This window comes from Gavia stellata, chromosome 13 (assembly GCF_030936135.1).
Source record: "Gavia stellata isolate bGavSte3 chromosome 13, bGavSte3.hap2, whole genome shotgun sequence".
Taxonomy (NCBI): Eukaryota; Metazoa; Chordata; class Aves; order Gaviiformes; family Gaviidae; genus Gavia; species Gavia stellata.
The window spans coordinates 10,140,749-10,165,000 of NC_082606.1; the positions used below are offsets into that span (position 1 = coordinate 10,140,749).

Below are 24,252 nucleotides of genomic sequence, written 5' to 3' on the forward strand. Positions count from 1 at the left end.
TTTCTGAAAGCCATTAAGACATACATAATTCAAGCACAGTGCAACACATTCTGATGCACAGGGAAAACAGCTCCTGTACCTCTGATACAGGTTTTCTAAACATAGGAAAAAAGGAATGCAGGGGAGAAATATAGTCTTACATTTACAGGGATGGGGATCCATGCAGAGATATTTAATCAAAAAGGTACTCTGTTGATATTGATCAGCAGCTTGTTTATTTGCTATGCATTCTTTTTCAAATTAAAAAAATTGACTTTTTGTCTCCGTGAGTTTTTAGCATTTAGGAAAAACAGTTACAGTCCATTGTGAGATATGATTGATGATCAGCAGGATCAACAGCTGAATGTGAATTAATAGCTGACGTTCCGGGTCTTTCAGCTATCTATATCACAATGTTAGGGAATGATTTTCAATGATAATCCTCAAATTCTGGGCTCTGTTCTGCGGTAAGGTCATATACAGATCTTCTGAAAATTTCAAAGGAAAGTGTGCATTTAGAATACCTAATCAGGCCTGTCTCTATTTGTGTGTTCATATCTTTGAACTGCATGAGTAGTGTTTAGTGCTTATTCTTCATCTGATGCTTCAGAGTACTATGGTGCAGTAGGTCAGCTCTTCTAATCACACTTTAGAGACAAGGGGAAGCTGTGTCACAGCACACTGGATAACTTACATGAGACTACACGGGAATTCTAAGGCAAAGTAAAGAAAAAACAAACTCTGAAATACCCTCAAAGATCTAATGTGTTCTAATCTTAGACCATCCTTTCTCTCCTTAGAAGTTATGTGTTGTTTAAAAGCATAGGAAGTCCAAAATTGTCATTACAGTTTTTGACAAAAATCTGAAATAGGTGACAAGGGGAATTGCCATACATCCCTTAGAAGGTATTCAGTGATGTGTAACACACTTCTAAACTGAGAAGCTCATATTTTAACACTGTGACTACTTACTGATTTAGTTTTTAATTACTTTGCATTGAGAGAAGTTCTGTTGCTTCTCCACTTCATGTCTTAGTAATTTCCCTGGCAGATACACTCTGACAGTTCATACACTTAAAGTGGTTGTTTTCCTTCATATGAAAAGCAGGGGTAAAAAAGCTAATTTTACTGAAATGTCTATATTAGATAACAAAGAGTTTACTAATAAAAGCAAAGACTTTTCCAGGAAATGCATTTCACTAGGGAATTATTCTGCCTCCGTTGGTGGGATACATACAGAACACACATTTAAGACCACTAGAATATTAACATTTAACAAATACTAAACACACAAGCATTCACACTGAACATGGTACACGTCAGAGAAAGCACAAAAAGACCAGGCAGGCGGAAGACTCAGAATTTGTTACCAGATCATGCACAAGCTAGAGAATCATCTTGTTACTGGGACTACAAAGACCAATGTAGTTACTTTCTATCAGAGGTTGTTGTGATAACCAGAAAATACAATATATTTGCTAAATTCACCTGGAATTTGACTTAGTGTGCCCAAAATTGGATTAAATATTAATATCAGCTTGTGGACATAACACATATTTTAGAAAGGTACATGCAAGTGCTAGACGTTTTAGAGGGCTTTGTGCTCACAAATTGCATGAACAAGTTTGTGTGTGCACAGCTGGAGGCATCTGGCAGGACATCCAGCCTTGTGTATACACATGCTCATGCTTATTAATGCAGTGTCGTAGGGAGGAGTGGAATATAAAGAGGTATGCGGGCTGACCATCCAGGTGCTACACACCTGGTGATGTGATGACTAAGAATATGTTAGCAAGATTTTTAAATGCTGTTGTTATTTTCATTTAACTGCTGGAAGATATGGCAATTTGAGTGTCTCACCAGACTAAAGTGTGCACTTTTCATTTGTTTTACCAGGTGCCCTCTATGTGCTAGTGAGTTCCCAGGGCAAATCAGAGGGTCCTCAGACATCAGCCCTTGACTGGCACCATCCAAATATACCACAGCCATAACCTGCTTTTTTTCCTGATACGGTACAGCTAAGATGGGAACTGTTATGATGGTTCTATACTACAAAATTCTGGGGGGACTTCACAACTGCTAAAGATGGTTTTAGGATGGCCTTGTGCAGTGGAGATAAGGTAAGTCAGCTTTTGGTAGCTCTGCACATCACACACGTTATTGTGGATTATCTTCTGTATATTTTATGCATAAATTAATCCATTAATTTTTTAATGTGAAAAATACGTTCAGCTATGATGCCTTACTTAAAAACCAGGGTTTTTTGGGGAAAAAAAAAAAGTTCAGTGGAAGTAGGAAGAGTTACTGTCTTCCTTTTTAATGTTCTAAAAGGCTGTAGTTCAAAACATCCCAGTTTTGCAACAACAAGCTCAAAAAGGAATTTTATTCGTGCTTTAGAAGGATCTATTATTTCAGCAATGGTTTGAACAACTCCTACTAACACATTTTATACCAGGTTTGCTTATTCTCAGGAGAAAGTATCGTGTGGAAAATGCACTATAGCACTGTACAAATGGTTTGGCTTAATGAAGTTGACAAGCTGCAAGGCTTATGCAGGTTGACATCACAACACTCACTACTTAGGGCAGTAATACATAGCTCTCAAAACCACCATGTAAAGGAGGTAAGTTTAGCAGTGAGGCGAATCAGTGATGAAGAGATTAATTCATTTATCTAAGGCTTTCCAGTGACCAAGTTCTCAGCATTCTTGACTTGGCTGAGATTAGCTACTAGCAAGGGAGTAGCAATAAAAACAACCATCTCTTTTTCATGAGCCAATCTGTTTCTGCATAGTGCAGAGTTATTATGGGAAGTGTATAAGAACTCAGGTGAATGCAATCTGTAATTCTTCATACTAGCTGCTACTAGTAGCAGTTTAAGTAAACAGATACGAACATGCTCAGCTGCAGAAATCTCAGCCACCAAAGATGTGGTTAAATGATGAATTATAGGGCTAACACAGCCCTAATGTTACTCTACTTTGCAATCAACCAGAAGGAAAGGATGAAAGTGAGGCAAAAGGCAATGCTGATCAGCATCTAGGAAGATGTCATATATACAGATATGACAATGAAATATCTACAGTATTGGGGACTTTTTTTTGCCTGGAGTCTCATCTACTCCATAGAGTTTGATGAAGAAGAAGAAAAAAAAAACCAACAACCATGTCCAAATAATTTTTCAGGAAAATAAAAGAAAAAAGCCCTAACTGAGCAGATTATTGTTGGGGGAAAAAAAGATAAGTGTCATTAATGTCTAACTTAAGAATCAAAAGAGAGAAAAGACCATTTATCCCTTAGCTTCTTGGGTTCCATTTACAGTTCATAGCATGTGTGGGCTAGTCTTAAAATATGTTGCTAGGTTGCTCAGGTGTCAAAATCTGTTTGTTTTTAAAGAGCAAATTATTTAATAGTGGAAAGGTTATTAAGCTGTTAATGTGTAAATCATACTTTTTTACCAATTATTAATTTACTTGGCTTTCTTAGGTTCATAAATATTTATGTTATTTTACCATCTTCTTAAATAACAGAATTAATTTTTACCCACAACAGAACATACTCATAAATTTGTTGGCACACTTCATAAGATCTGTTAATTATGGATTATTAAATAGACAATTAGAAGTTTGACTTTTTCTGAATGCTACACAAAAGCAGAGAATACTTTTGCTGAACAGCTGAAAAAAAAAGAAATAAGAAACATTTGAACATCATTGTTTCCAAATGCCACCTGTCTTAACACTATGAAATTTTTTATACATACAAGCCTTGGAAAAGAATTAAAGATCTGATGAATTTGGCTGCTTTCGATGTAATTTGTTAGATTGAACTATTCCATGCTGTAATTTAATGTGTACTGGTATGGACATAATCTTTTTAACTGCAAATTTGGTAGTGTTTCTATAGGAAACTACAGAGATGCAAATTACTTTTGCATGAGTTAAAGGGAACGTCTTTAATCAGAATTCCATTTATCTGCAATTTCACAGGTCTAATTGCTTATAGTTTCCTAATGGGACCACCTGGTTACTTCCATTCAGAAAATAGTTTTACATATTGTATGTACATCTAGGGAAGATACAGGTATTTATCAGCTCCAGCACTTTAATGGTTCTTTTTGTCTCTGTTAGACATTACCCTTCCTCCACCTTCCCACCTGACTGTCTAGGTACACTGAATCCCATTTTGAGATGTTTGGTTGCCACTGCTCTAAATACTAAACCCCAGGCTTAATAGATTTAAAGATGGACACTTCAGAACTATTCTGCTTAAGTCTGGGCATTTGTCATCCCATCAAAGTCTTTAGAACCACATATAGATTCCTATAGGAATTCCTAAGCATTACATGTAAAGTTGGAACTGAACTTACTGTAGTGGAAATATGATTTACCTACAGTCAATAGAATACTGTTGTACATAAACACCCTGCTTTTGCTTTCCACCGTTTTTTTTTTGACCCTAATCGCTGTAACTCATTTCTGCCATGTTCTGCCATCTGGTGAAAAGCGACACAAGCATTAACTTTTTTTCTTTCCCTTTTATCAACTTCCAACTTGTCAGACATGAAAAAATGCATGCACTCCTTTTGGATGAAACAAACAGGAGATAAACCAAAATTCTACATTGTGATAATATGTTCCCATGATTTTGGACTTGATTTTTAAAAAAAAAAGACAGTGGGTTGTATCCCACTTTACTACTCTTACTTTATTATGGCAGACTGATCTCATTTATATAATACTTTAAGTACCCTTCCTGCCTGGCTACAGCAGAAGAGGGCAGTTAATAAAGAAACTCATATTGCTCAGACTATTTTATTTTAATGGCAGGAGAGCCGAGTGTCCAGTTTTTTCTCTATTTATAGAGCTCCCTGCCCTGCAATATTCAATAGGCCTTCTCTGAACATAGGGACTGCTGCTTGATTGTGGTATTTTGGCTGCATAGTTTGAAAGACATACTACTCACAATGTGAAACTGCGGAGATTAACAGCATTTAATTTTTCTTAGAACTAGCTTTGCTTCAACTGAAATAGGTCTCATTATTCTGCTGAAAATCATCTGACTTTTTATGCCCTCCACAAGCAAAATATTAAACTATTTTCTCCCTGCAAAGAAACAGCTTACAGATTTTGTTGCTGGCTTTGTTTCTTGTAAGTACCAGTTCAGTCAGGCAAATTGGACATTAGTGCTTATGCTCTTGGAATAGCTAGCGGAATAAGTATTCCAGTTTGAGGACAAACATTTTAGGGGCATTTTGATATGGGTGACAAAAAATTGAATATGAATGTACTTTTACAGAATCACAGAATCACTAAGGTTGGAAAAGACCTGTAAATTCCCCTAATAAGAAACAAAAAAAACTTTGAATGGTTTTTTTTAATCTTTTTTCTTAGACCATGAATCATAGATGCACTTAAGGTACCTAACAAAGGGATATTAAAAAATATCTCCAAATTCTCTCCAAGGGTTGTATGTTGTACCACATTTGTAGGAAATGTTGCTTTGATACAGTAACACCCTTAATAATTCATCCTTACTAACATCAAAAGGAAAAGCAAAAAGGATGAGAAGTGATGAGAAATTTTGAAAGAAAACTACTATGAAAAACCCAAATTATTTTTTTACTTATTATTATATAAGCTATTGGGAGCAAAAGGAAAACTAATATTTTCTTGAGGAAAATGGAACATTTTGGACATTCAAGAAAATATTCTGATTTAAAAATAATTTGATAGATATAGACATAAAGTGCTACTCAGGTTTTTTTCTGCCCTTGCCTTCATCAGGATTTATGGACACTCAGCTGTATGATTCATGACATTCAGCATCTAGGATTGGATCCAAGACCTTAATACAAAAGTACTTCTCATAGAACACAAGAGCATGGAAGACAAGATTATTGGTAATATTTGGAGAGTGAAAGGGGATTAACAGTAACCACAAAAAACATAGCCACATCTGGATGATAAATATATATTTTTAAAGTTTGATATGAAATTTTCATTGATGACAAGGCTGCAGAAGTTTATTTCGTGTTCTCTGGAGCAGGAAGTATTTTTGCCATGGCCACTTCAAGAAGCTATTACTAGCTCAACCAAACCTCCCCACTGTGGAGTTATTCTGCAGGTTCGTTTGGAAGGTGCTGTTCATTGCATGACACAGGGGATTATCTTACCTCTGCAGCGTCCCACCATGGATGTGGAAATATGAAATAATGTATTTTCCAATTCTCTCTCTAGTGTGGTCACATTAGAGCAAAGTTTTGTGAAACTATTAAACTACAGTCTCAACAAGAAAAAGCTGATGTATAGCTGATGTATGCGTAACTTTTTTTTAAAGCCAGCTACTGATAATAAGGTTAACATATTCATGATCTAAACATTGCTTTTTAACAAGACGACAGGATTTTATAGCTTGAAAAGATGTTAATTTCTTCATTAGCTTTCAAAACAGTCAAAGACTACAATCAGCAAGTATTGAAGTACATGTTTATGTCCTTTTACTGTTGACAGGACTTCAGGCACTTTTAAGTCTTCAGAAATATAAAAGAAGGTACAGCTAAGCATGTTCTGGACTATTGAGTAGCAGCTCTTGGCAAAATGTTACCAAATCTTGAATACAAGCAGGCCCTCAGATACTGAAAAGTGCACTTAAAAATGTTTTATAGATTTTTTAGAAATTCTGAAAGACTATACTATCTGCCTAGTAAAACTTTTCAATTTAGAGTGTCAACTGAATGCCCAAGCATAGCTCTTTTTGATTTTAGATCACAGGGAATTACACAAATGCATCAATGGAAATTAGTAGGAAATGTGACTGTTCTTAGCCTTAGAAAACATGGTCAGGAGTAATAAAAGATGCTTACTATCACAAACCTCATAAGAGAATCTCTCTCCTTCTTTCTTCTGCTCAGTGGATTGCAAGTCAAAGGCATTAGACAAAGACATGACACATTACAGACAAAGCACAAAGCACGTATTCTACAAAATTCTCAGATACAGGCAAAATGTACCAATACATAAAAAAGCAAAGTATAGTCCAATACAAACATTAAAATAAAGCTGGCACTACAGATTACAACACAAAACACCACATACTGATTGAACTTTACAGATCATTAGCATGTTTCTGTGAAATAGTGTCAGGTCTTTCCAGTATTGTCAGGACATTAAATAGTTCTTGTAAACATTTTTTAAAAAACATTTTGATTTTCTTTGCAAGCAGAAGTAAAGGCTGTGACTAGGTTGAAAACATGATGCTAATGATCTCTATGAAACTTTGAATGATCCAGGAAACAAATATGACTCACCTCCTTTCCTCCCATGGACTCAAACATTTTCTCGAGCTGGACTCTTAATTGTTGAATGTTGTTCATCAAGATACAGGGCTACAAAGAGAGCACCAAATGTAAGAATGTACATGTTGTGTTCCTTTTAGGTATGAGTATGTGTATTCACGGCCTCTGGGCTGAAGACGAGTTCTTCAGCAGCCCTACATTAATGCAATTGTGTTTTTTAGAGGAGGATCTCAGGTTCCCGACCACTGCTGCCTCCCCTTCCTTCTTTAATTCACACTCTTTGCGCAGTCAGCAAACCCACTCAGCCAGTGACCGCCCATTATGCCCTTAAGACAGTGTTGCCCCACAGGAAACTGAATACCTTCTCCCAACCAGCTGGGCAGTTTTCAGATCCCAGTATTTTATGTCCTGAACCTTATATCCCATGTAGTTGCTAGTCATCCTTAATACAATTAAATCTGGTGGATTAATGTAAGTAGTACATTATCGTCTCTTTGAGAGTACACACAATAATGATCAAAGTACTTCGGGAGTGAAAATAGATGGGGGAAAAGGGAATGCCAGATTGCTTTCTAGACTCAGTCTTTGAAGAAAACTGTGGCAGCACTGTAACGCAGGTAATGGCTGATGCTTAAGTATTTGAATAAATCAACAGGCAGTTCTCTTAGTAAGAGATTAATATTTCAGAAATGTACATTTTGCATTGCTTGAAAAGTTGGTGAATGACTTAGGCAGTAGAATTTTGTAAACATATTATTTTAGCCTAAAAGTATTGCTGCTTAAGCTCACTTCTTTAAGGCAGAACACAGAGCCACAGCGTAAAAGACAGCAATTGCTAGATAAATATAAGGTAAAAAGTAAAACTCTGATAAAATTAAGCAGCTTACTATAAAATTATGGAAGAAAGGATCTGTTACTAGAATTTTGTGTACTCAGATGACATTATATGCTAGTCTGGTATGGTGCAGGGGAAGCAATAAAACAATACTTGCTAAAAGAGTTCTGGTTGGCCAGGGTCAGTGTGTTCTAGTTCATGACTAGTTTAATGTAGACACTGAAGTAATGCATTTCAATAGAACACATCTACTTTTTTCAGACAACAGGAAGGCAATGGAATGATTACAGTGATTGATACTCATTGTACCTTTTCTAGTTAATAGCATTTTCCAATGTAGTGCTGAAACATGGTGGGATTAGATTTTGATATTCAAAAGATCAATAACGTAATTTAACTTTAGTTAGTTCTACATTACTCTCAAAGGAATTTGGTGTCAGAGTCCTTCTCAACTGAAGGAAAAAAAAGAAATTTGATCTAACTTCTTAATACTTACATTACTGCTTCCCAGTAAAGCACGCTATTTCGCCTCCTGCAAAAGACAGCTGGCTTTGCATAATGGTTGAAATATCACCTCTCTTCCTGTCTCTTGAAAAATCCACAAACCCCACTTCTTCTATTTGTTTATCTACTTTCTATTAATTTGTGATCACTAAGACTGTCGTCCACTCCTGTGCTATCTCTCCTCTCTTCTGCCATATTAATTATTCTGGAAATTATCTGCAATATCATAAATCAATGATTATGATTTCTGATGGGGGAATAAGTAGCTGAGTATAACTTCTCAGTTCTTTTGTTCAAAACAAGTGCAAATGCCCTTGGCAATATACTGAAGGTATGAGATACATACTTCATACTGAGGCAGTTTTCAGAGTTTCCTTTGAGGCTAGCTAAGGTTGCTCTTTCAGAGCCTAAGCCTACCTCAATGGAAAAATCTCTATTGCTGTCAGTAAATAACAGAACCAGAGCTTAAAAACATTCTCATCTTATTATTTCATTATCATCTTGTCCTTCAGAATACTCTTTGCAGTAATTTACAGGAATCAGCCAGCCAGATGCAACAACACATAAAAGTGAGTGGCAAGTACAATACATAAAACCAGGTTTGTTTGTAAACTCTGACAGAAGGTGGAAGATAAGAGGATGTTTTTACATTAGATACATGTCTTTATGAAAAGCACCTTTGGTATGCTTTTATTTGAACAGTTTATGTGCACATTTTACAGTGTTTAATAAAAATAGTAGAAGTATTGACTTGAAAAAGAATGCCAAAGTCTAACTTGAACCATAAAAAGTATTTGCTTTAATCTCTTCTACCAAAACTAATAGAGGAGATGGACTTTTAATATAATTGAGATCACCAGATCAAATGGTCTTTTATTAAGCTGAAAGTATATCTTTCAGAAAGGTAGCTTCTATTAAAATTATGTCCCCCAAAGGCATTTGATATAATACTTATATAATAATGAGAGTAATTCCATTTAAAGCTTTAGTAAAGTCACATACCAGGGTGACTGCAGAAATCAATCGCTCCAACAATTAAAAAAATCCCATTGGACAGGCTAAAAGACTACACAAACAGTTTGACTTGATGACTCAACACTATGTATTAAAAACAATTTCTTCTAGAAAGCAGTAAGCTTTATTTAATATTAGCATTAAATTGAAAGAAATGGAAAAACATAGCTACAAAATTTATTTCATTTTTACACTAAATTTTGAGAATAGTTATGGATCATATCGGGTCATATCCAGAGGCAGATTATTTTAGATGAAGCTTTGTTTGGACTGATTAACATTAAAGTAGAAAACGTGTAATGCATTCACTCTGCCATACTGGGGAGAGAGAGTGTTGTGTTCTTTTTAGCTCTGTATTTGCCCTGAAGGGGAGAGAGGTGAGGAATATCTGTAAAGTTGAAAATGCACGAAGATTTACATCCTGCTAGATTATGGGGAAAAAACCTGGCAATATGGTGTGCTGGTCTATCATATATCAACTGGTATCCAGTGACAGGACACGTGGGAATGGTTCAAAGCTGCACCAGGTTCAGCCATGACATTAGGAAACATTTCTTTACTGAGAGAGTAGTCAAACGCTGGAACAGGCTTCCTAGAGAGGTGGTCGATGCCCCAAGCCTGTCAGTGTTTGAGAGGCATTTGGACAATGCCCTTAACGACATGCTTTAACTTTTGGTCAGCCCTGAATTGGTCAGGCAGTTGGACTTCCAACGGAAACAGTTTAGTCCATTCTATATAACTGGCATGTTTCCTTGTGTTTCTACAGCTGTAAGACTGATACTCCTTACACAATGATTGTGTAATCCTTACACAAAACTTGGCCTGGTGCTTTCACTCTTTTCAGATGCTGAAAAGATTTAGTACAGCCAGAAGATGTGTGGATATCTACAAAAGTGAGCCTCTTCAGTGTGTTTACTGCAAAGGGTTTCAAGGTTGAAAATACCTGAAGTGGGAAGTTAAATCTGAGACATGATACTTCCATATAAATAAAAGTCACTCCTCTGTAAAGACTTGTATATAAAACTGCTACTTAATAATGAAGTTTTGCATTTGGTATTTGTATTTATTAATTCTATTTTAGACAAAATTGTGTAAAAGGAACAGAATGGTATAAGTCTCTCCTAGCAAATATATCTGTGGCCTGAAAAATTAGTAAGTTTAGTCTTTTGTAATGTTGCTTATAAGAAGAACCACCAATAACTGATATTTAGCTGCAATAGATCTCTTTCTGAATTCTATTACTGTGTATATGTTGGTGACCTCTAGATTATGATACACTACAGAGAGCATTGACAAGAATGAGCGCATCCTCAAGCCATGCCACAGGGATGTAACAAATATAGCTGAGATCTGTTTATGAGCTATATAAGGGCTGTACTTTTAAAGATGAATAGTATGAGAATGGTGCTGCAGTTATTTATCTAATCATAGACTGATACATCTGTACAACATACTACTAAATATAGCAGACATTGTGCTACATGTTGCCTGCCTTGGGAGTACTAGCTTTGACTGAATATCAACGATACTGAAAAGTCAGTTTACAAGAACGATTTTCCTTGGACATGTTAAGCTATTGATAATGTCTTGATTTGCTTAACCACATCTTTAGTGTCCATATCTCATTTATTTCTGAGTCCACGGCAATCTGGTCCTTCATTAGGGAGTACCTTGTAAGCAGTGAGGCCACAAAATAGCACATGATTTTCTTCTCACTGCTGCATGGATAAAGCTTTTACACAGCAATGTAAGCAGCTATGAAAACATGCTGACCTTACTAAAAAATAAACCAAACCAGAAATCCCTTCCTCCGTTCATGCTTTTTCTCATCACAAAAGTGATTACATTTTCAAAAAGTACAGTAAGTAATTTAAAGGTAATTTCTGAGGCAGAAACAAACCACAGCTTTTTACTCACCACATTTTCTTTATCACAATATGAGCTGAAGTAATTTGAAATAATTACAGCATACTGAAGAAGCACTTTGTTGATAGTCTAGGAGAGGAGAAGAATCTTTTAAATGGTAAACTGCATCATATAAAACAACAATAATAACAAAAAAGAAGGTTTATATAAGTTACTGATTTTACAGGTGCTTACGCATTTAGTATATAGTATTTTTTTAAATATAACGTAAACAATCCTGTGAGCACATTTTCAAATCCCTGCACAACAGATGGTGGGTTGTTCTTAATGGAATGTAATCTTCAATAGCAGAGAGACTTTAATTTTAGTCATACTGTTTTTGAAAAGCATTGAGAGCTCTACTCCTTGCAATGTGCTACATACTTAATGGAATAGTAGCAAGCTCAAAAAATGCTCTAGGGTGACAATGCATAGAGTAAAAATATAATGGAAAAATAAGACCAAGGGAGCACTGTTCAAAGCCTAGCAATATGAGCTTACCTTGCAATAATCATGTAAATAGGAACTTTGTTTGCAAATGGAAAACTGTTACAATGGAAGAACAGGAATAAATGTAAATACAAACTTTTTTAAAGCCGTCAGGACTATAATGGAAATGTAAAGCTTGTGAGGAAATGTTATAATCCAAACAGAAAGCTGGCCTAACAAATTTGAGTTTATCAAACAGCAGATGAATAAGAACTACCACCTCAGGGCTTCAACCAACTTCAAGGTATGGCTTCATTGCCATACCTTGAATTTTTCCTTCCCTTGCCCTGAGTAATTAAGTAATTGCATTTCACTGAATTGTTCCATTAACGGAATTGTAATCAGTGCTTAGCAAGAATAATAACTGATTGTATAACATATATAAATATGAATATGATTGTATAACATATATAAATACCTCAGAGAGGATAGAACTTCTCAAACTGGTTAATGGTTTTGACAAAGTAGATGAAAAACAGTCTTAAGCCACAGACAGAATATCATTCTAAGGATCCCAGTCAGAGATGGATTCTAAACAGCATTGGAATTACTCAGCTTTTAAGTACATGGCAACATAATGTTACTCTCTCTGACGCTTAGTTGAGATGCATTGATTTGAATTTACCTTTGCAAATCTTCTCATTAAATGAGATAGTGCTTCTGGATTAGGACACTCCAGTTTCCTAATAATCTCAAAGCTTTGATTGAGCTGTGTGAAGACATCAACCACAGAACAAGAGAAGAGGGCATGATCTGATGTTTGCTGAAACTAGAGAGAAACATTCAAACGAGTTAATACTTGTTCAGATATCAAAACGGTATTAACTGATTTTCTTACACTTGAAATTCTTCCTAGAGTCATAAAAAGTAATAAATAAAAAATAAATTTTAAAAAAAGTTTCATTGATAATACTGAGAAATGTGGCTTTTCACATTTCTATTGCTTTCAAACCTCTTAAAAATAAAAACAAAATTCTCTTTCGTGACATCTGTATCACATCAGAGTTTAGCGAAACCATAGACTGAAGTCTATGGGGAATTTAGGCAGATGGAATTAGAGCAGGAATTTGTCCATAAGGTTATACTCCAAGAACCATTACTGACTGTGTATCTTGTGAGATCTAACAAGGATACTGTGGGACCAAATGTACTTCTGGTTTTACAATACTAAATAACTGTCTTAATATTTCCTTTATTCTTTTCTTTAAAAAAGTAAAGGCTCACCCCATCTTTTTTGTCTCTTTCTAGTGCTCCATGAAGAAATTCCATTGAGACATCCTCATTTTCATCCAGCCACTGCATGACAAATGGTTCAAACCACCTGAAAATGAAAAATAATTTTGTAAAGTACTAACATTTCATAAACATCCTGAGAGGAGAGATATCATACCACCCAGCAGTTTGGCATCTTATGTCTTCACATCTGTTCTAGTTGCTAAAAAGTCTATCATCCCAGAAAAATTTTTGTCACTAAAGACACTGTGGCTACAAAAAGGTCTTTCAGGCTTCAGTTTCACAATACTCTAACTAGTCTACCCCGGTGATGTAAAATTAGCAGTAGCTGTGAGAGAAACGTTTTGCAGGGGATCATATTCTGCACTTTTTTTAGATTTTAGAACATGCCTTTTATTAATATGGGTTCTTTGTTAACATTTATTTTTTATTTGTATGTGAAGTAACTTTGCTTTAATAAAACAACATCTGTGTTTTATTTTTCTTTATTTTAAAAAAATTTAAAGCACTAACAGGCCCCAAACCATCCTGACAGATCAGCAGACTTGCAGAAGATTAAGGAATGAGATTAAGGATAGTTTATCTAAAAGGACAGGAATGAATGTATCAATTGCAGGAGGAAAGGCGAAAATGAAAACAGCAGCTGAATATTAACCCAATGCAGTAAGAATAATTTCAGCAGTATCTTTATCCAAATTTGGGTATGAAACAAATGCAGGGGGCTATAACTAATACTGCTGCTGTTCTCACACTTCAGGCCTTCTTCAGGCATTTTCTGACCAAAAATGTTTTGTCATCTCTGAAAAGCTGCAGTTACAACAGTTGTATAAAAAGTCCTATGAAACAGTTAATAGCACTTTTAATACCTGGACTATTTCATTTGATAGAAGGAAGGATTAAAGAGGAGGAAGTGTGAAAAGTAGCGAGTTGTCAGTGCTACACACCTTGAGATCTTGCACAAACTTGACCATAAATATTCAATCAAAATAAATCTTGCACCAAGCCCAAACTCATGGGAGACTTCCCTATACACTACTTACAGAGAGTATTCAGGCACTGCTTCCTTGAAAGCAGAGAGTTCTCGCACATATTCGTTATAAAACCATTTCACTTTGAAGTGCAAATTCATATAATCTGTGCTTTTGCATAACCGCTGCTTTTCATGTTCTGTAATAGAATGAGTTGAAATAAAAGCATTTAATAGCATTCTAACAGTAAAAAACATTCTTGTGCTTCAATGTACTAGTCTTATAATAATACAGTACTTGCATTTTAAAGCACAATTGGTTTGATTTTTTAAGAGGTAGTAGTACCCACAGTTTCAGGCTTCAAGTCCTGAGTACCCTTAGGAAAAACAAAGCAAAACAAAGACCAGACCACAAGTTAGGCTTTTCAACTCCCTTCACTGCAATGAGGAAAACCCACAAACTTGCTGACTTCCAGTTCTTTAGATGCTTCTTCGGTTGTAACAAAATGGTTAAGAAGCTGTGTCAGCTGTCAAGTTAGAAAAGACAACTGTAGCTGTGTAGTAGCCAAATGAAGTAACTATAAATGCCAGTCCTGTATGAATCTGTGAAACCTGCATTAGTAAATGGGCTGCATTTGTCACATACAGTTAAGAAAAATAAAGAGGAGACAACTACAAAGCTCTACAGCCATCTGATTTATACATGGCACAAGTAGAAAAGCTGTTTTAATGGAGTGGTTTCGAAGTTTTTCAAATGGGCTTCTCCACCTTCTCAGTGCCCTCCTGTTTTCAACATAATGGATATACAGATGATCACGGATGGCAGGAGTGATGGAGCCACCTGTAACCACTGTCTGCATTTTTAAAGTCTGATTTAATTGGTTTGGAACAAATGTCCACCTTTCCTCCAGGATTATGATCCTTTTTTTAGCTTACCCACAATGCTCTGCAGTCTTTCCCTTCCAGCCACTTCAGACCCTGGAGAGCTCCATTCTTTCACTCCATTAGCTAACAGGCACTTTATCCTTGCTCAAATCTTTCATTTCCTTCTCCCGCAGCAGAAAACCATGGATCCACAAATCTTGGGCAGAGTAATCCTTCCTTCACTTACTGCTCAAAGCTTCCTAAAATCTCCACAAATCTCATCTGTTTGAGGTGTCATGTCACTTGCACGTACTTCCTTAAGCAAAAGACTAATCTCTTTCCCCAGCTCTCTTAAAAAGTGATCTAATACAGATGCTTGGCAGGAGTGACGTTCTTGTGTAAATAGTATGTATTAAGAACTCACTTCTTTCAAACCTCCTATTTGCTCCTTGCTTCTGCTTGCATCATAACATAGTATTACACACTTTTTTCACATATATTTGGATGTGAACCTGATTTCATATAACAGTGGAAGCATCCCATCCTCTGTCATAGACACACATGGATATACCACTCCGTTCTCTGTCAATGCAAATGGACTGTGAAATACACATTTTGTGATTTTCAGATCTGACCAGGTATATTAACAGGAAATGTTTAGTTTTATTATGCCAAATCAGCACTCTAGGAATATCACCATGCCATACAAGAAATAAGTGTTTCAGAAGCATATTATTATGCAGTGAATTACTAAGTTTTGTAGGAATCAGCTTATGAAGTGACCTTGTTGGCTCTTATTGCCTTTTTAGCGTTGCGTTAGGATTTTCACCTTCAGTGCCTTTTCATCACACTCCAGAAAAATCAGCAAATCATTTTCTGTCTAAATATTGCATTTGTTCATGCCCAATTGCTACTTGAGAGTACTACAAATTCTTCCTAGCATGATATCATTGGTTACTAGCCTTAAACAGAACCACAGAGAGAAAGATGTATGCGTACTCTCATAGTTCTTGCCTTCTCCAGACCTGAGGAATCTTATTTTTTTAGTCTGGTAGGAGTTTTTCCACAATCTATTATTGTAGACAGCTAGATGACCAAACATTTGCTCAACAAAAGTCAGTTCTTACAAGTGATACCAGTCTTTGACTGAGAACAATTATCTTACTGCTATCAAATCACTGCACGTCTACTGCTTAATTATTAAGAAAAATCTGTCTTATATTGCATCCCAATACAGTGGAATTTCTGAAATGAATAGAATTTTTCCATTCAAATGTTGCATGAATGGGTTATTGGATTATACAATGGAATTTAAGAATGTTTGCTATAGTATCACAAACCAAACAAATGCTTATTTCAATTTTAGAAATGAGCTGCTGCCAACGATGGGCAAACTTGTCCAGGAGGGTACAACTTATAGAATACCATTCATTTATATTTTCTCTTTTAAGATCTAAATTATAATACATTAGAAATGAGCACAAAAGTAATTCATGAATAATGGAGTTTTTTTCTCCAGACTATTATACCTTGGAAAGAATATTTTAAAAGAGTCTCCTGGGATATTACTTGTAGCTACATAAGTGAAAAATCCATCCTCAATTCCTAATATTAACCTATGAGGACACTGAAAAATACTTCACATGATCTACAAAGTCATTTGTAGATGTATATAGATGCATATTAGATGTATATGTATACATCTATGTATAGATGTAGATGTATATAGATGCATATATGCATATAGATGTATGTAGATGCATATTACCTCTTCAGTTTATATAAACCAAAGAACAGAGAAAACAGGTGTCCATGAGAGTCAGCCCATGACAATTTTAACTGGATGATATTAGATGGGTTTATCCACAGTAACCATGGATTTTGGTTAGAAAGCATCGGAACATCACTGTAGGCATTGTAAATTCAGATTAGTACTCATGGATTGCTTTCTTAATTTCTGAAAAACTTTCACAAGTTAATGCAAATTGAGACAACACAGCATATATGCATGCAGTTTGGAGATCTGTGTCTTTTTTTATGGAAGGAAAGCTGGCACCATCTTTTCCTATACAGATATATCCATTTTAGACTTTCTGGAAGACCAATGTAGTAGCTGCACAATGCAACTCTTTCTAAAAAAGTCTACTCTTGCTTTGCAAAATTATAATACTGAGTCAGCCTTGAACTAAAACTGCCAATTGTATGCTGTGGAAATGTGCTCAGCAGAGATTATGATAGAAATACTAATCCTTTTTCATAATTGATTCTAGATGAATGGAATCTCCAGTACAGTAACCCTAATATTATTAAACTTTTTTTTATGCTGCTACTTTTATGACACTTTCCTTGTAGTGCAGCATATTTTTATAAGCGTCTATTAATCTACTGAGTTTCGTAACAAGGACATTTGCAGTTCCCATTAGTGATAATGGCACATTAGTCTAGATTACTGTATCATGAATCAATAAAAAAATACTGATAAGATTTCTGTAAGCTGTAACATCTGTAAACTATAATCTGTGTGTATGGGGCACTTTAGCTGCTTTTATCTGTCACAGTTCCAGTAAAAGCATATTTTTTTACAGTATTGATTACACTGTAGGTATTTTTTAATATCTCCTTAAGGGTAATGCTCTGACGCACATATGCTTTCCACAGGTTTGCAGTAATAGACATTGTAACTGCAACTACAATGAAAACTGTATAAAGAGTCATTCCATCTCAGTTGTACAAATTACAATTACAGTAACACCTTTCAGAAGACTTCCAGTAAGCAAAAGCACTGAGAAAAAAAAATAAATCTTCTGTTCAGGTGCTGTTTGTGTAACCAAGAAAGAGGAGAGATTTTTATAAAGGCTATGATGCGGAATGCATTAATATATGCAAATGTGTTTGCTGTGTGATGAAATCAGCCACTGACCTGATGACATTATCTAGCAAATAATCTAATTGCAGACAATTGTTCTTTTACAGAAAAACGTATAAAGAGGCATTGTAGGAAGGAGTATAATCCAAGGTACTTTCCTCACAGGCCTGTGACCAAACAGCAATACTTCAAATTCATGTTTGATTTGTTGCTCATTTTCCCAGCAATTGCTAAAGAAGCTTGTAAAGATTTTCTTAAGGCAGCAAACAAAAAGAAACTGCAATAAAACTATTATGTTTTGGTCTGATGTTTGTAGTGTCATAGTATTTTGTCAATAAAGTCATAATGATTACTTATTAGCAGAAACAGCTACATGACACTAAAGACATAATGGTGTTTAACAAACTGGAATAGAATCCCATTCACCAGAGAGTCCTTTTTCCTTTTTAACTTTGAGGTAATAACATCACTCTGAGTAACCATGTAATTTTTGATATGTATTAGTTGCTAAAAAAGAAAAAAAGGGTAATCTAACAACCTTCATAAAAAAATCAACATTTTAAATATTCAGGTAATCAATTTGATATTTTGTTCAACTCTAATTTTCCCTTTTTTGGGTACAAAAGCTGACAGCATATTTTTTTTCCTACAGCAGTTTCCTAGCCACTATTTTTTGTAACAACACACAGTTAAACTGCTTGAAGGATTCTAATGAGGTGGTTTTGAAGAATATTTCAAGTCCTTATGAACAAGAACTACAAGAAGGAACTTTGTCTGTAAAAATGAACAAATTGACTAGATATACATAAATATATATGAATATCTAACAAAAAAACTTGTCCAGTTTCCAGGCTTTAAAGATAATGTTTCAGAGGTGAATAACTACTACAAAGAATATTTATGTGTAGCAAATCGATTATATTACAATCAGTTGTTTGACTGTAACATACATGCTATTGCACTACAGTTTATTAAAATGAGACTAGGAATTGCGTTTGGATTAACTGCAAATTTTCCCAACAAAACTCTGATGCTTTTTTCACCCATTGTGACATAATTCCATATTATTTGCAATAATTACTTACCAATCATTCTAGACACTACCAGCTGCATATTTCATGTACTTCTTTCAGAACTGCTGTTTCAGAACTGCTGTTTCAGAACACCTGTGATTTCCAAACTTTCAGTCATATAATTGGGAAGTATATGCATGGCACAAACTGAGTATGGCTAGTGGAAGAAGACCCCTTAAGGAAGTCCTATGAGGAACAATATTGGTTGAGTATGAATTGGTATTCCTCTCTCTGAATCACTGTGGAAACATTACACCAGTATGAAGCACCTATGTTTTGGGTACTTGATGCCAATGCAATTTCCCTACAGTACAGGAGTTTGTTGCTATGTCATTGCTTCTTTCAATGTGGGTATTATGCTTATAGTGCTCTAGACTTAATCCCTGTACTGCTGAAGTATCTGGAAGACTCTAATTGAATGTAACATGTTGGATCAGGCCGCAAATGAAGAAAAATGTAAACTCAAACAAAGTTCATAACCAATTTAGAAGGAAATATTACATTCTACTAGACATCTCATGCCAGGGTTCTTGTACTTTGCTAAAGGCAATGGAAGTCACTGGTTATTAACTGAAATACAGAGCAGGAAACAACTAATTGAAAATTATGTATAATTTACATTGATTTTGATAATGTGAAATACTACTGGTCTTTCTGAAAGAGCTCTTTGTGTCAAGTTAAATATAATAAGCTGAAAACTGAAAAACTTCTATTATTACTTCCTTTTTTGGATTGCAATTACAACAGATCTACAACTAAAAACCGCCCTAATTCTCCTTTTAAAAATAAATTGTGCCTTTCATAAGACTTCTACGTACTCAATCTTTTCTCTGCATTTGCTTGAAAATTTTCATCAAAATATCTTTGAACATTTCATAAACATAATGGATTACACCTTGAACATATCTCTGAGGTGATTAAGCTGTGTTATTCACATTTTACAAATGAGAAACTGAGGTATAGGGAGATCAAGTGAATTTACTAAGGGAACATACGTAAATTATGAAAGGCAGTGCAGATCTTGTTCAAAGATTTCTTAACCAGAGGGTCATATGTCTTCACTGAACAGAGACCAGGGAAGGAAGGCAGACTGCCTCATTCTGAATTGCGAGAAAAAACGAATTTGCTGTTCTTTTTTGTCTTATTGCCTGCAGTGGAAGTGGGCTAATCAATCCTTGACTTAATGCAGTGCACCTTAAAAGCTGATATGACATTGCCTTTTATATTCAAGGAGGAGCTCTCAAAGCAAGAGGCCATTTGCTCAGAGTGCTCTGCTTTGCTTCACATTTCACAGCAGGTGCAAGTGAGTTCAAGGCCACCTGCTCAGCATCTGAAAAGGCAGAGCTGTACATTACTTTCTGGGAGAGGTAAACTGCTTATGGGAACTTCAAGGGCATCAAATACCAATGTTACATGCTATCTAAGAGGTGCAACATGTAATACCATAAGGGATGTATTAATCTGCTGCAAACAACCCTATTTTCTACTACAAAACATTGCATTTGCCATTTTTTACCTAGCATGTTATATTGCCTAAACATTTCAAATTACTTTAGCAAATTAACTTTGGTATCTTCTTAACACTACTGAGTTGCTTTTTTTACTCCTTATTGAAAATTTAGCATACTAGTCTCATCAATTAATTACTACTTCACAGCCAAACACTTCCAGAAAAATGGATGGGTATATCACCAACAGGACAACTCAAGATGCAAGGTATGCGGCTTGATTGAGCATAAACTTGGTCTCTCCTGCTTGCAACTAAGACAAAGAAAAATTCCATTACATCAAATAATTTGATAAGATCAACCTCAGTATAGCTTTTACCCTTCAGTATCACATCAGAGTGAAATTTATGTACTATGAAATCTAAACAGACCAATAATATTCAAAGAACAACCACTCAGAGACAAAATTTTGTCTTTGGATATACATGGCTACTTTTGATTACAGAAGGAAATAAGCACTTGCTTCCAAGGACTGAAATAATCTGAATTGTGCTTTTTTTACGGTTAGTGGAATTCTTGCTTTGTACATGACTTGGTCATGGAAAGCCTAAGGAAATGCAAGCTATGAATGGAGCAGAGAAATGGTCCATCCTATCCGATAGGAGATCTATGATGATGATTAAAGCCCTGGTTCTGATGAATACGGTGGAAGTTTCAAATACTTTGTACTGAAGTTTCAACATTTATTCAAAGTAATCACATAATCAGAAAGTAATAAAAGAGGAAAATAATGTTGGTATATGAATCCAGTTTACATTGATTTTAGCTTTCGTAAATCTCTAATATATATAAAACTTGCAAAATAAAGAAAGAATATGCATGCTTCTTGGAAACCACTGCTTCTCGGAAAATGTTATCACATAATTAAATGCTATTTTGTAATGCTTGAATCTGGGAGGAAAAAGAGAATAAAGGTAATAAAGGAAGACTTAATTGTATTGGCTCTTAACTGCTGAATACTCAGCTTTGCATCTTCAATGCTATTTTTACGTCAGGTTACTTTCATTTACTTATTGTTTCATTTTTTAGAAATGTATCTTCCCATGAAGGAAACATTTAGACGTGATTCTCTGCTCTTTGGCTTGTCACAACAGTGCAAAGCGAGCATAAAACATTACCAAACAGGCATGGTAGCATTTTATAAGCAATTAGTAGAACAAAGTATGAAACAGGAATAATCAGGAAGCAAGATAAATGTAAGGCTGCCTTTAATAATTACCTGTGTTGTATCTGGATCTGCCTGTAAGGCAGAAGCAAAGGCAAAAACACAGAGGTGTTCTCTAATTGTTACTCAGCAAATTGCACTCAAAGCTTATTAAAAGATAATGTGGAAACAAGCAGTTTTAATGGATTTATCCTGTTTTCCTAGGGGGTGCTGGGACCAGTATCAAATGTTTAATTGAGAACTAATGCACTTGCCTGAAAGGGGAAATTTACCTGTGTATCTATAGGAGAAAAAAGACACTAGTGAATCTCCATATGTGGAAAAGTCCCGAAAGTAAAAGGCTGAGTCTTCAACTTAATAAAACAGAGGCTGGGAGAAGAACAGTTGTTTGCTGTATGAGGAAAGATTTACGAAGTGTCTTAGTGTGAAGTTTAAGAATAAGCAGGATTAAAAACAGCATGCAGGTTGCTTGTCATTTTAAATTTTCTTTTACTCAAATGTTTTATTCTAGTTGTTAAAGAAAAATATTTTGTTTTAAGAAAGCTGTCATTAGTTACTGTTTCTAAACGGAAAGAAATCCAAAATATAAGTGGATTCACAGGATGACTAGCTCACAGAATTCATTAAGAGATGCAGCAGCTAGGTTCCACTCCTACTGTGTGAGCATTATGCAGCCCACTCTGACAGAGTTAAGGGGAATAAACCCCTCAAGAAATAGGACAGGGAAATTCAAGCCCTAGCTGCCGGACTACACTACACGTGCATTAGGGGAATGTCCTGTGGTAGGAAAAGGATGAACCTTTCCTCCAACCAGCAGATGCGGACCTGCACTAAACAATGCAGGACCTTTAAGTGACTTTCTGTGGAGGCAAAGTCACAAACCTGCTTGATTTCTTTTCTTTCTTTGTCCCAGCCATAAAATTATTTCAGACAAAAGACATAACTCTAGTTTTTATAAAAATGCGAGTTGCAATGAAGGTGTATCATCGTACTGCTGAAGAGCAGTAATCAAGGACAAGAAGAAAGAAGAGGCAAATTACTCTTCTGGGCTGAGATACCTAACAAACTACAGAGGAAGTCTTGACTGCTCCTTGGTATATGATAGAGTTCTCTTCCTGCTCCTATAGGTGATATACAGCCCCTTCAGCTGAACAGAAACTTCTCCCTTACTCGCATACTCAACTCATTGGTTTGTGGAAAGGACAGGGCCATGTGAGCTATAAATCACCCCTAATTATTAATCAATGTAGGGTTCATTTAAAGCATCATTTACAGTCTAATAACCTATCTAGTATGGTAGTACAAGTATATGTTGACTAGCAAAATTGTCTAGCTCACAATTAGGAAATGCTGGAAAAGTTTATACACAAACTTTTTACAATCAGTGACTGCCTGAGTAAGAGCTAATAACAGCATTTCAGAACAAGATTAATATTCAGTTTTTAAAAGAAGATAAAATAAGGCCAGAGCTTTTGTTATTAAATATATGGGGCAATATACACTGCTATTATTGAGTGACAACTTTAAGACTAAATAATGAAGTCAGGCATTCACTGATGCACCACATTTTTGCTAGTAACATCTGGCACCATGAATACACCTACAATCAGACATAAAGACATTTTAACTTATTAAGATTACTGTAGACTTGTACTGCAGTATAAAGCCTCAGTAGTACTTATTGTTCTGATTATGGTTCAGTATGTAAAATCAAAGAAAATGGGTTAGGGAATGACCAAACGATATAGTGATCATGCCCCCAGGTGCAAGGTCATGCCACACTAAAGATCTCTGAGGTAGTTCCAAGTAAGATGACACATTGATAGAGCACAATACAATGCCATGAAGAAATATTAACTTAGCTCCTGAGAATAGTTCTGTCTGCTTTTTCTGTCTTAATTAGTGGGTGTAATCAACGTGAACAAAATAGTGTCATTTGGTATGGCTACAGTGATTTTTAGGCAAGCCTGGGGATCTCTGTGTTGCACGTGATAGGTACTCAACTGGATTCTCATACTCGCAAAGCTCAGCCCTCCAGTACATACAGTATGTAGCTGCTGTTATTAACATCATTGTCTGTTATGCTGACCAAAGAACATTTCTAACTTCCCTCTTCCTCCAATCGTGTCACATTCAATCTTATTGATTATCTGCCAAAGGAAGGTTTATTATTAACCCCAACCATAATCTCCTTGCCTTTGCCTTTACAGTCTCTCTGATTCCCCCATGAGACTACATATGACTCTTTATTCTTCAGGGCTCTGGAAAAACAAGGATGGGATACATTTGTTAAAATGTGTGAATGCAGAATGAGATTCAATAAAATAAAAAGGTTTCGTATTTTGATACCCTGATGAAACCCTGCATTCTGGTGGATGCTGCCCTGTTTTCCCTTCCATAACCTCAGCCCCACCTCCCCAAATCTGCTCTGTAGTCTCCCTCTAAGCCAAGGCTATATTCTTTCTTAAGGAGAAGTTTGTAAATTATAAAGTTGGAGTGAAAATAGACTTGAAACCTGCCACCAAATGGCATGACCTTTCTCTGGGCAGTATTA

At 35.6% G+C, this 24,252-nt stretch overlaps 1 protein-coding gene across 2 annotated transcripts in view; it reads right to left on the minus strand.

Annotated features, from left to right (window-relative positions):
• The window catches only part of UNC13C (unc-13 homolog C), a 162,720-nt gene that overhangs the window by 24,210 nt on the left and 114,258 nt on the right, over positions 1–24,252 (minus strand). For both annotated transcript variants that reach the window (XM_059823621.1, XM_059823620.1), the window contains 5 exons: positions 14,296–14,422; positions 13,247–13,343; positions 12,648–12,791; positions 11,546–11,623; positions 7,288–7,365 (listed from right to left, as the gene is read on the minus strand). In XM_059823621.1, coding sequence (XP_059679604.1) covers positions 7,288–7,365; positions 11,546–11,623; positions 12,648–12,791; positions 13,247–13,343; positions 14,296–14,422 — 524 coding nt within the window. The remainder of the gene's footprint in view (positions 1–7,287; positions 7,366–11,545; positions 11,624–12,647; positions 12,792–13,246; positions 13,344–14,295; positions 14,423–24,252) is intronic.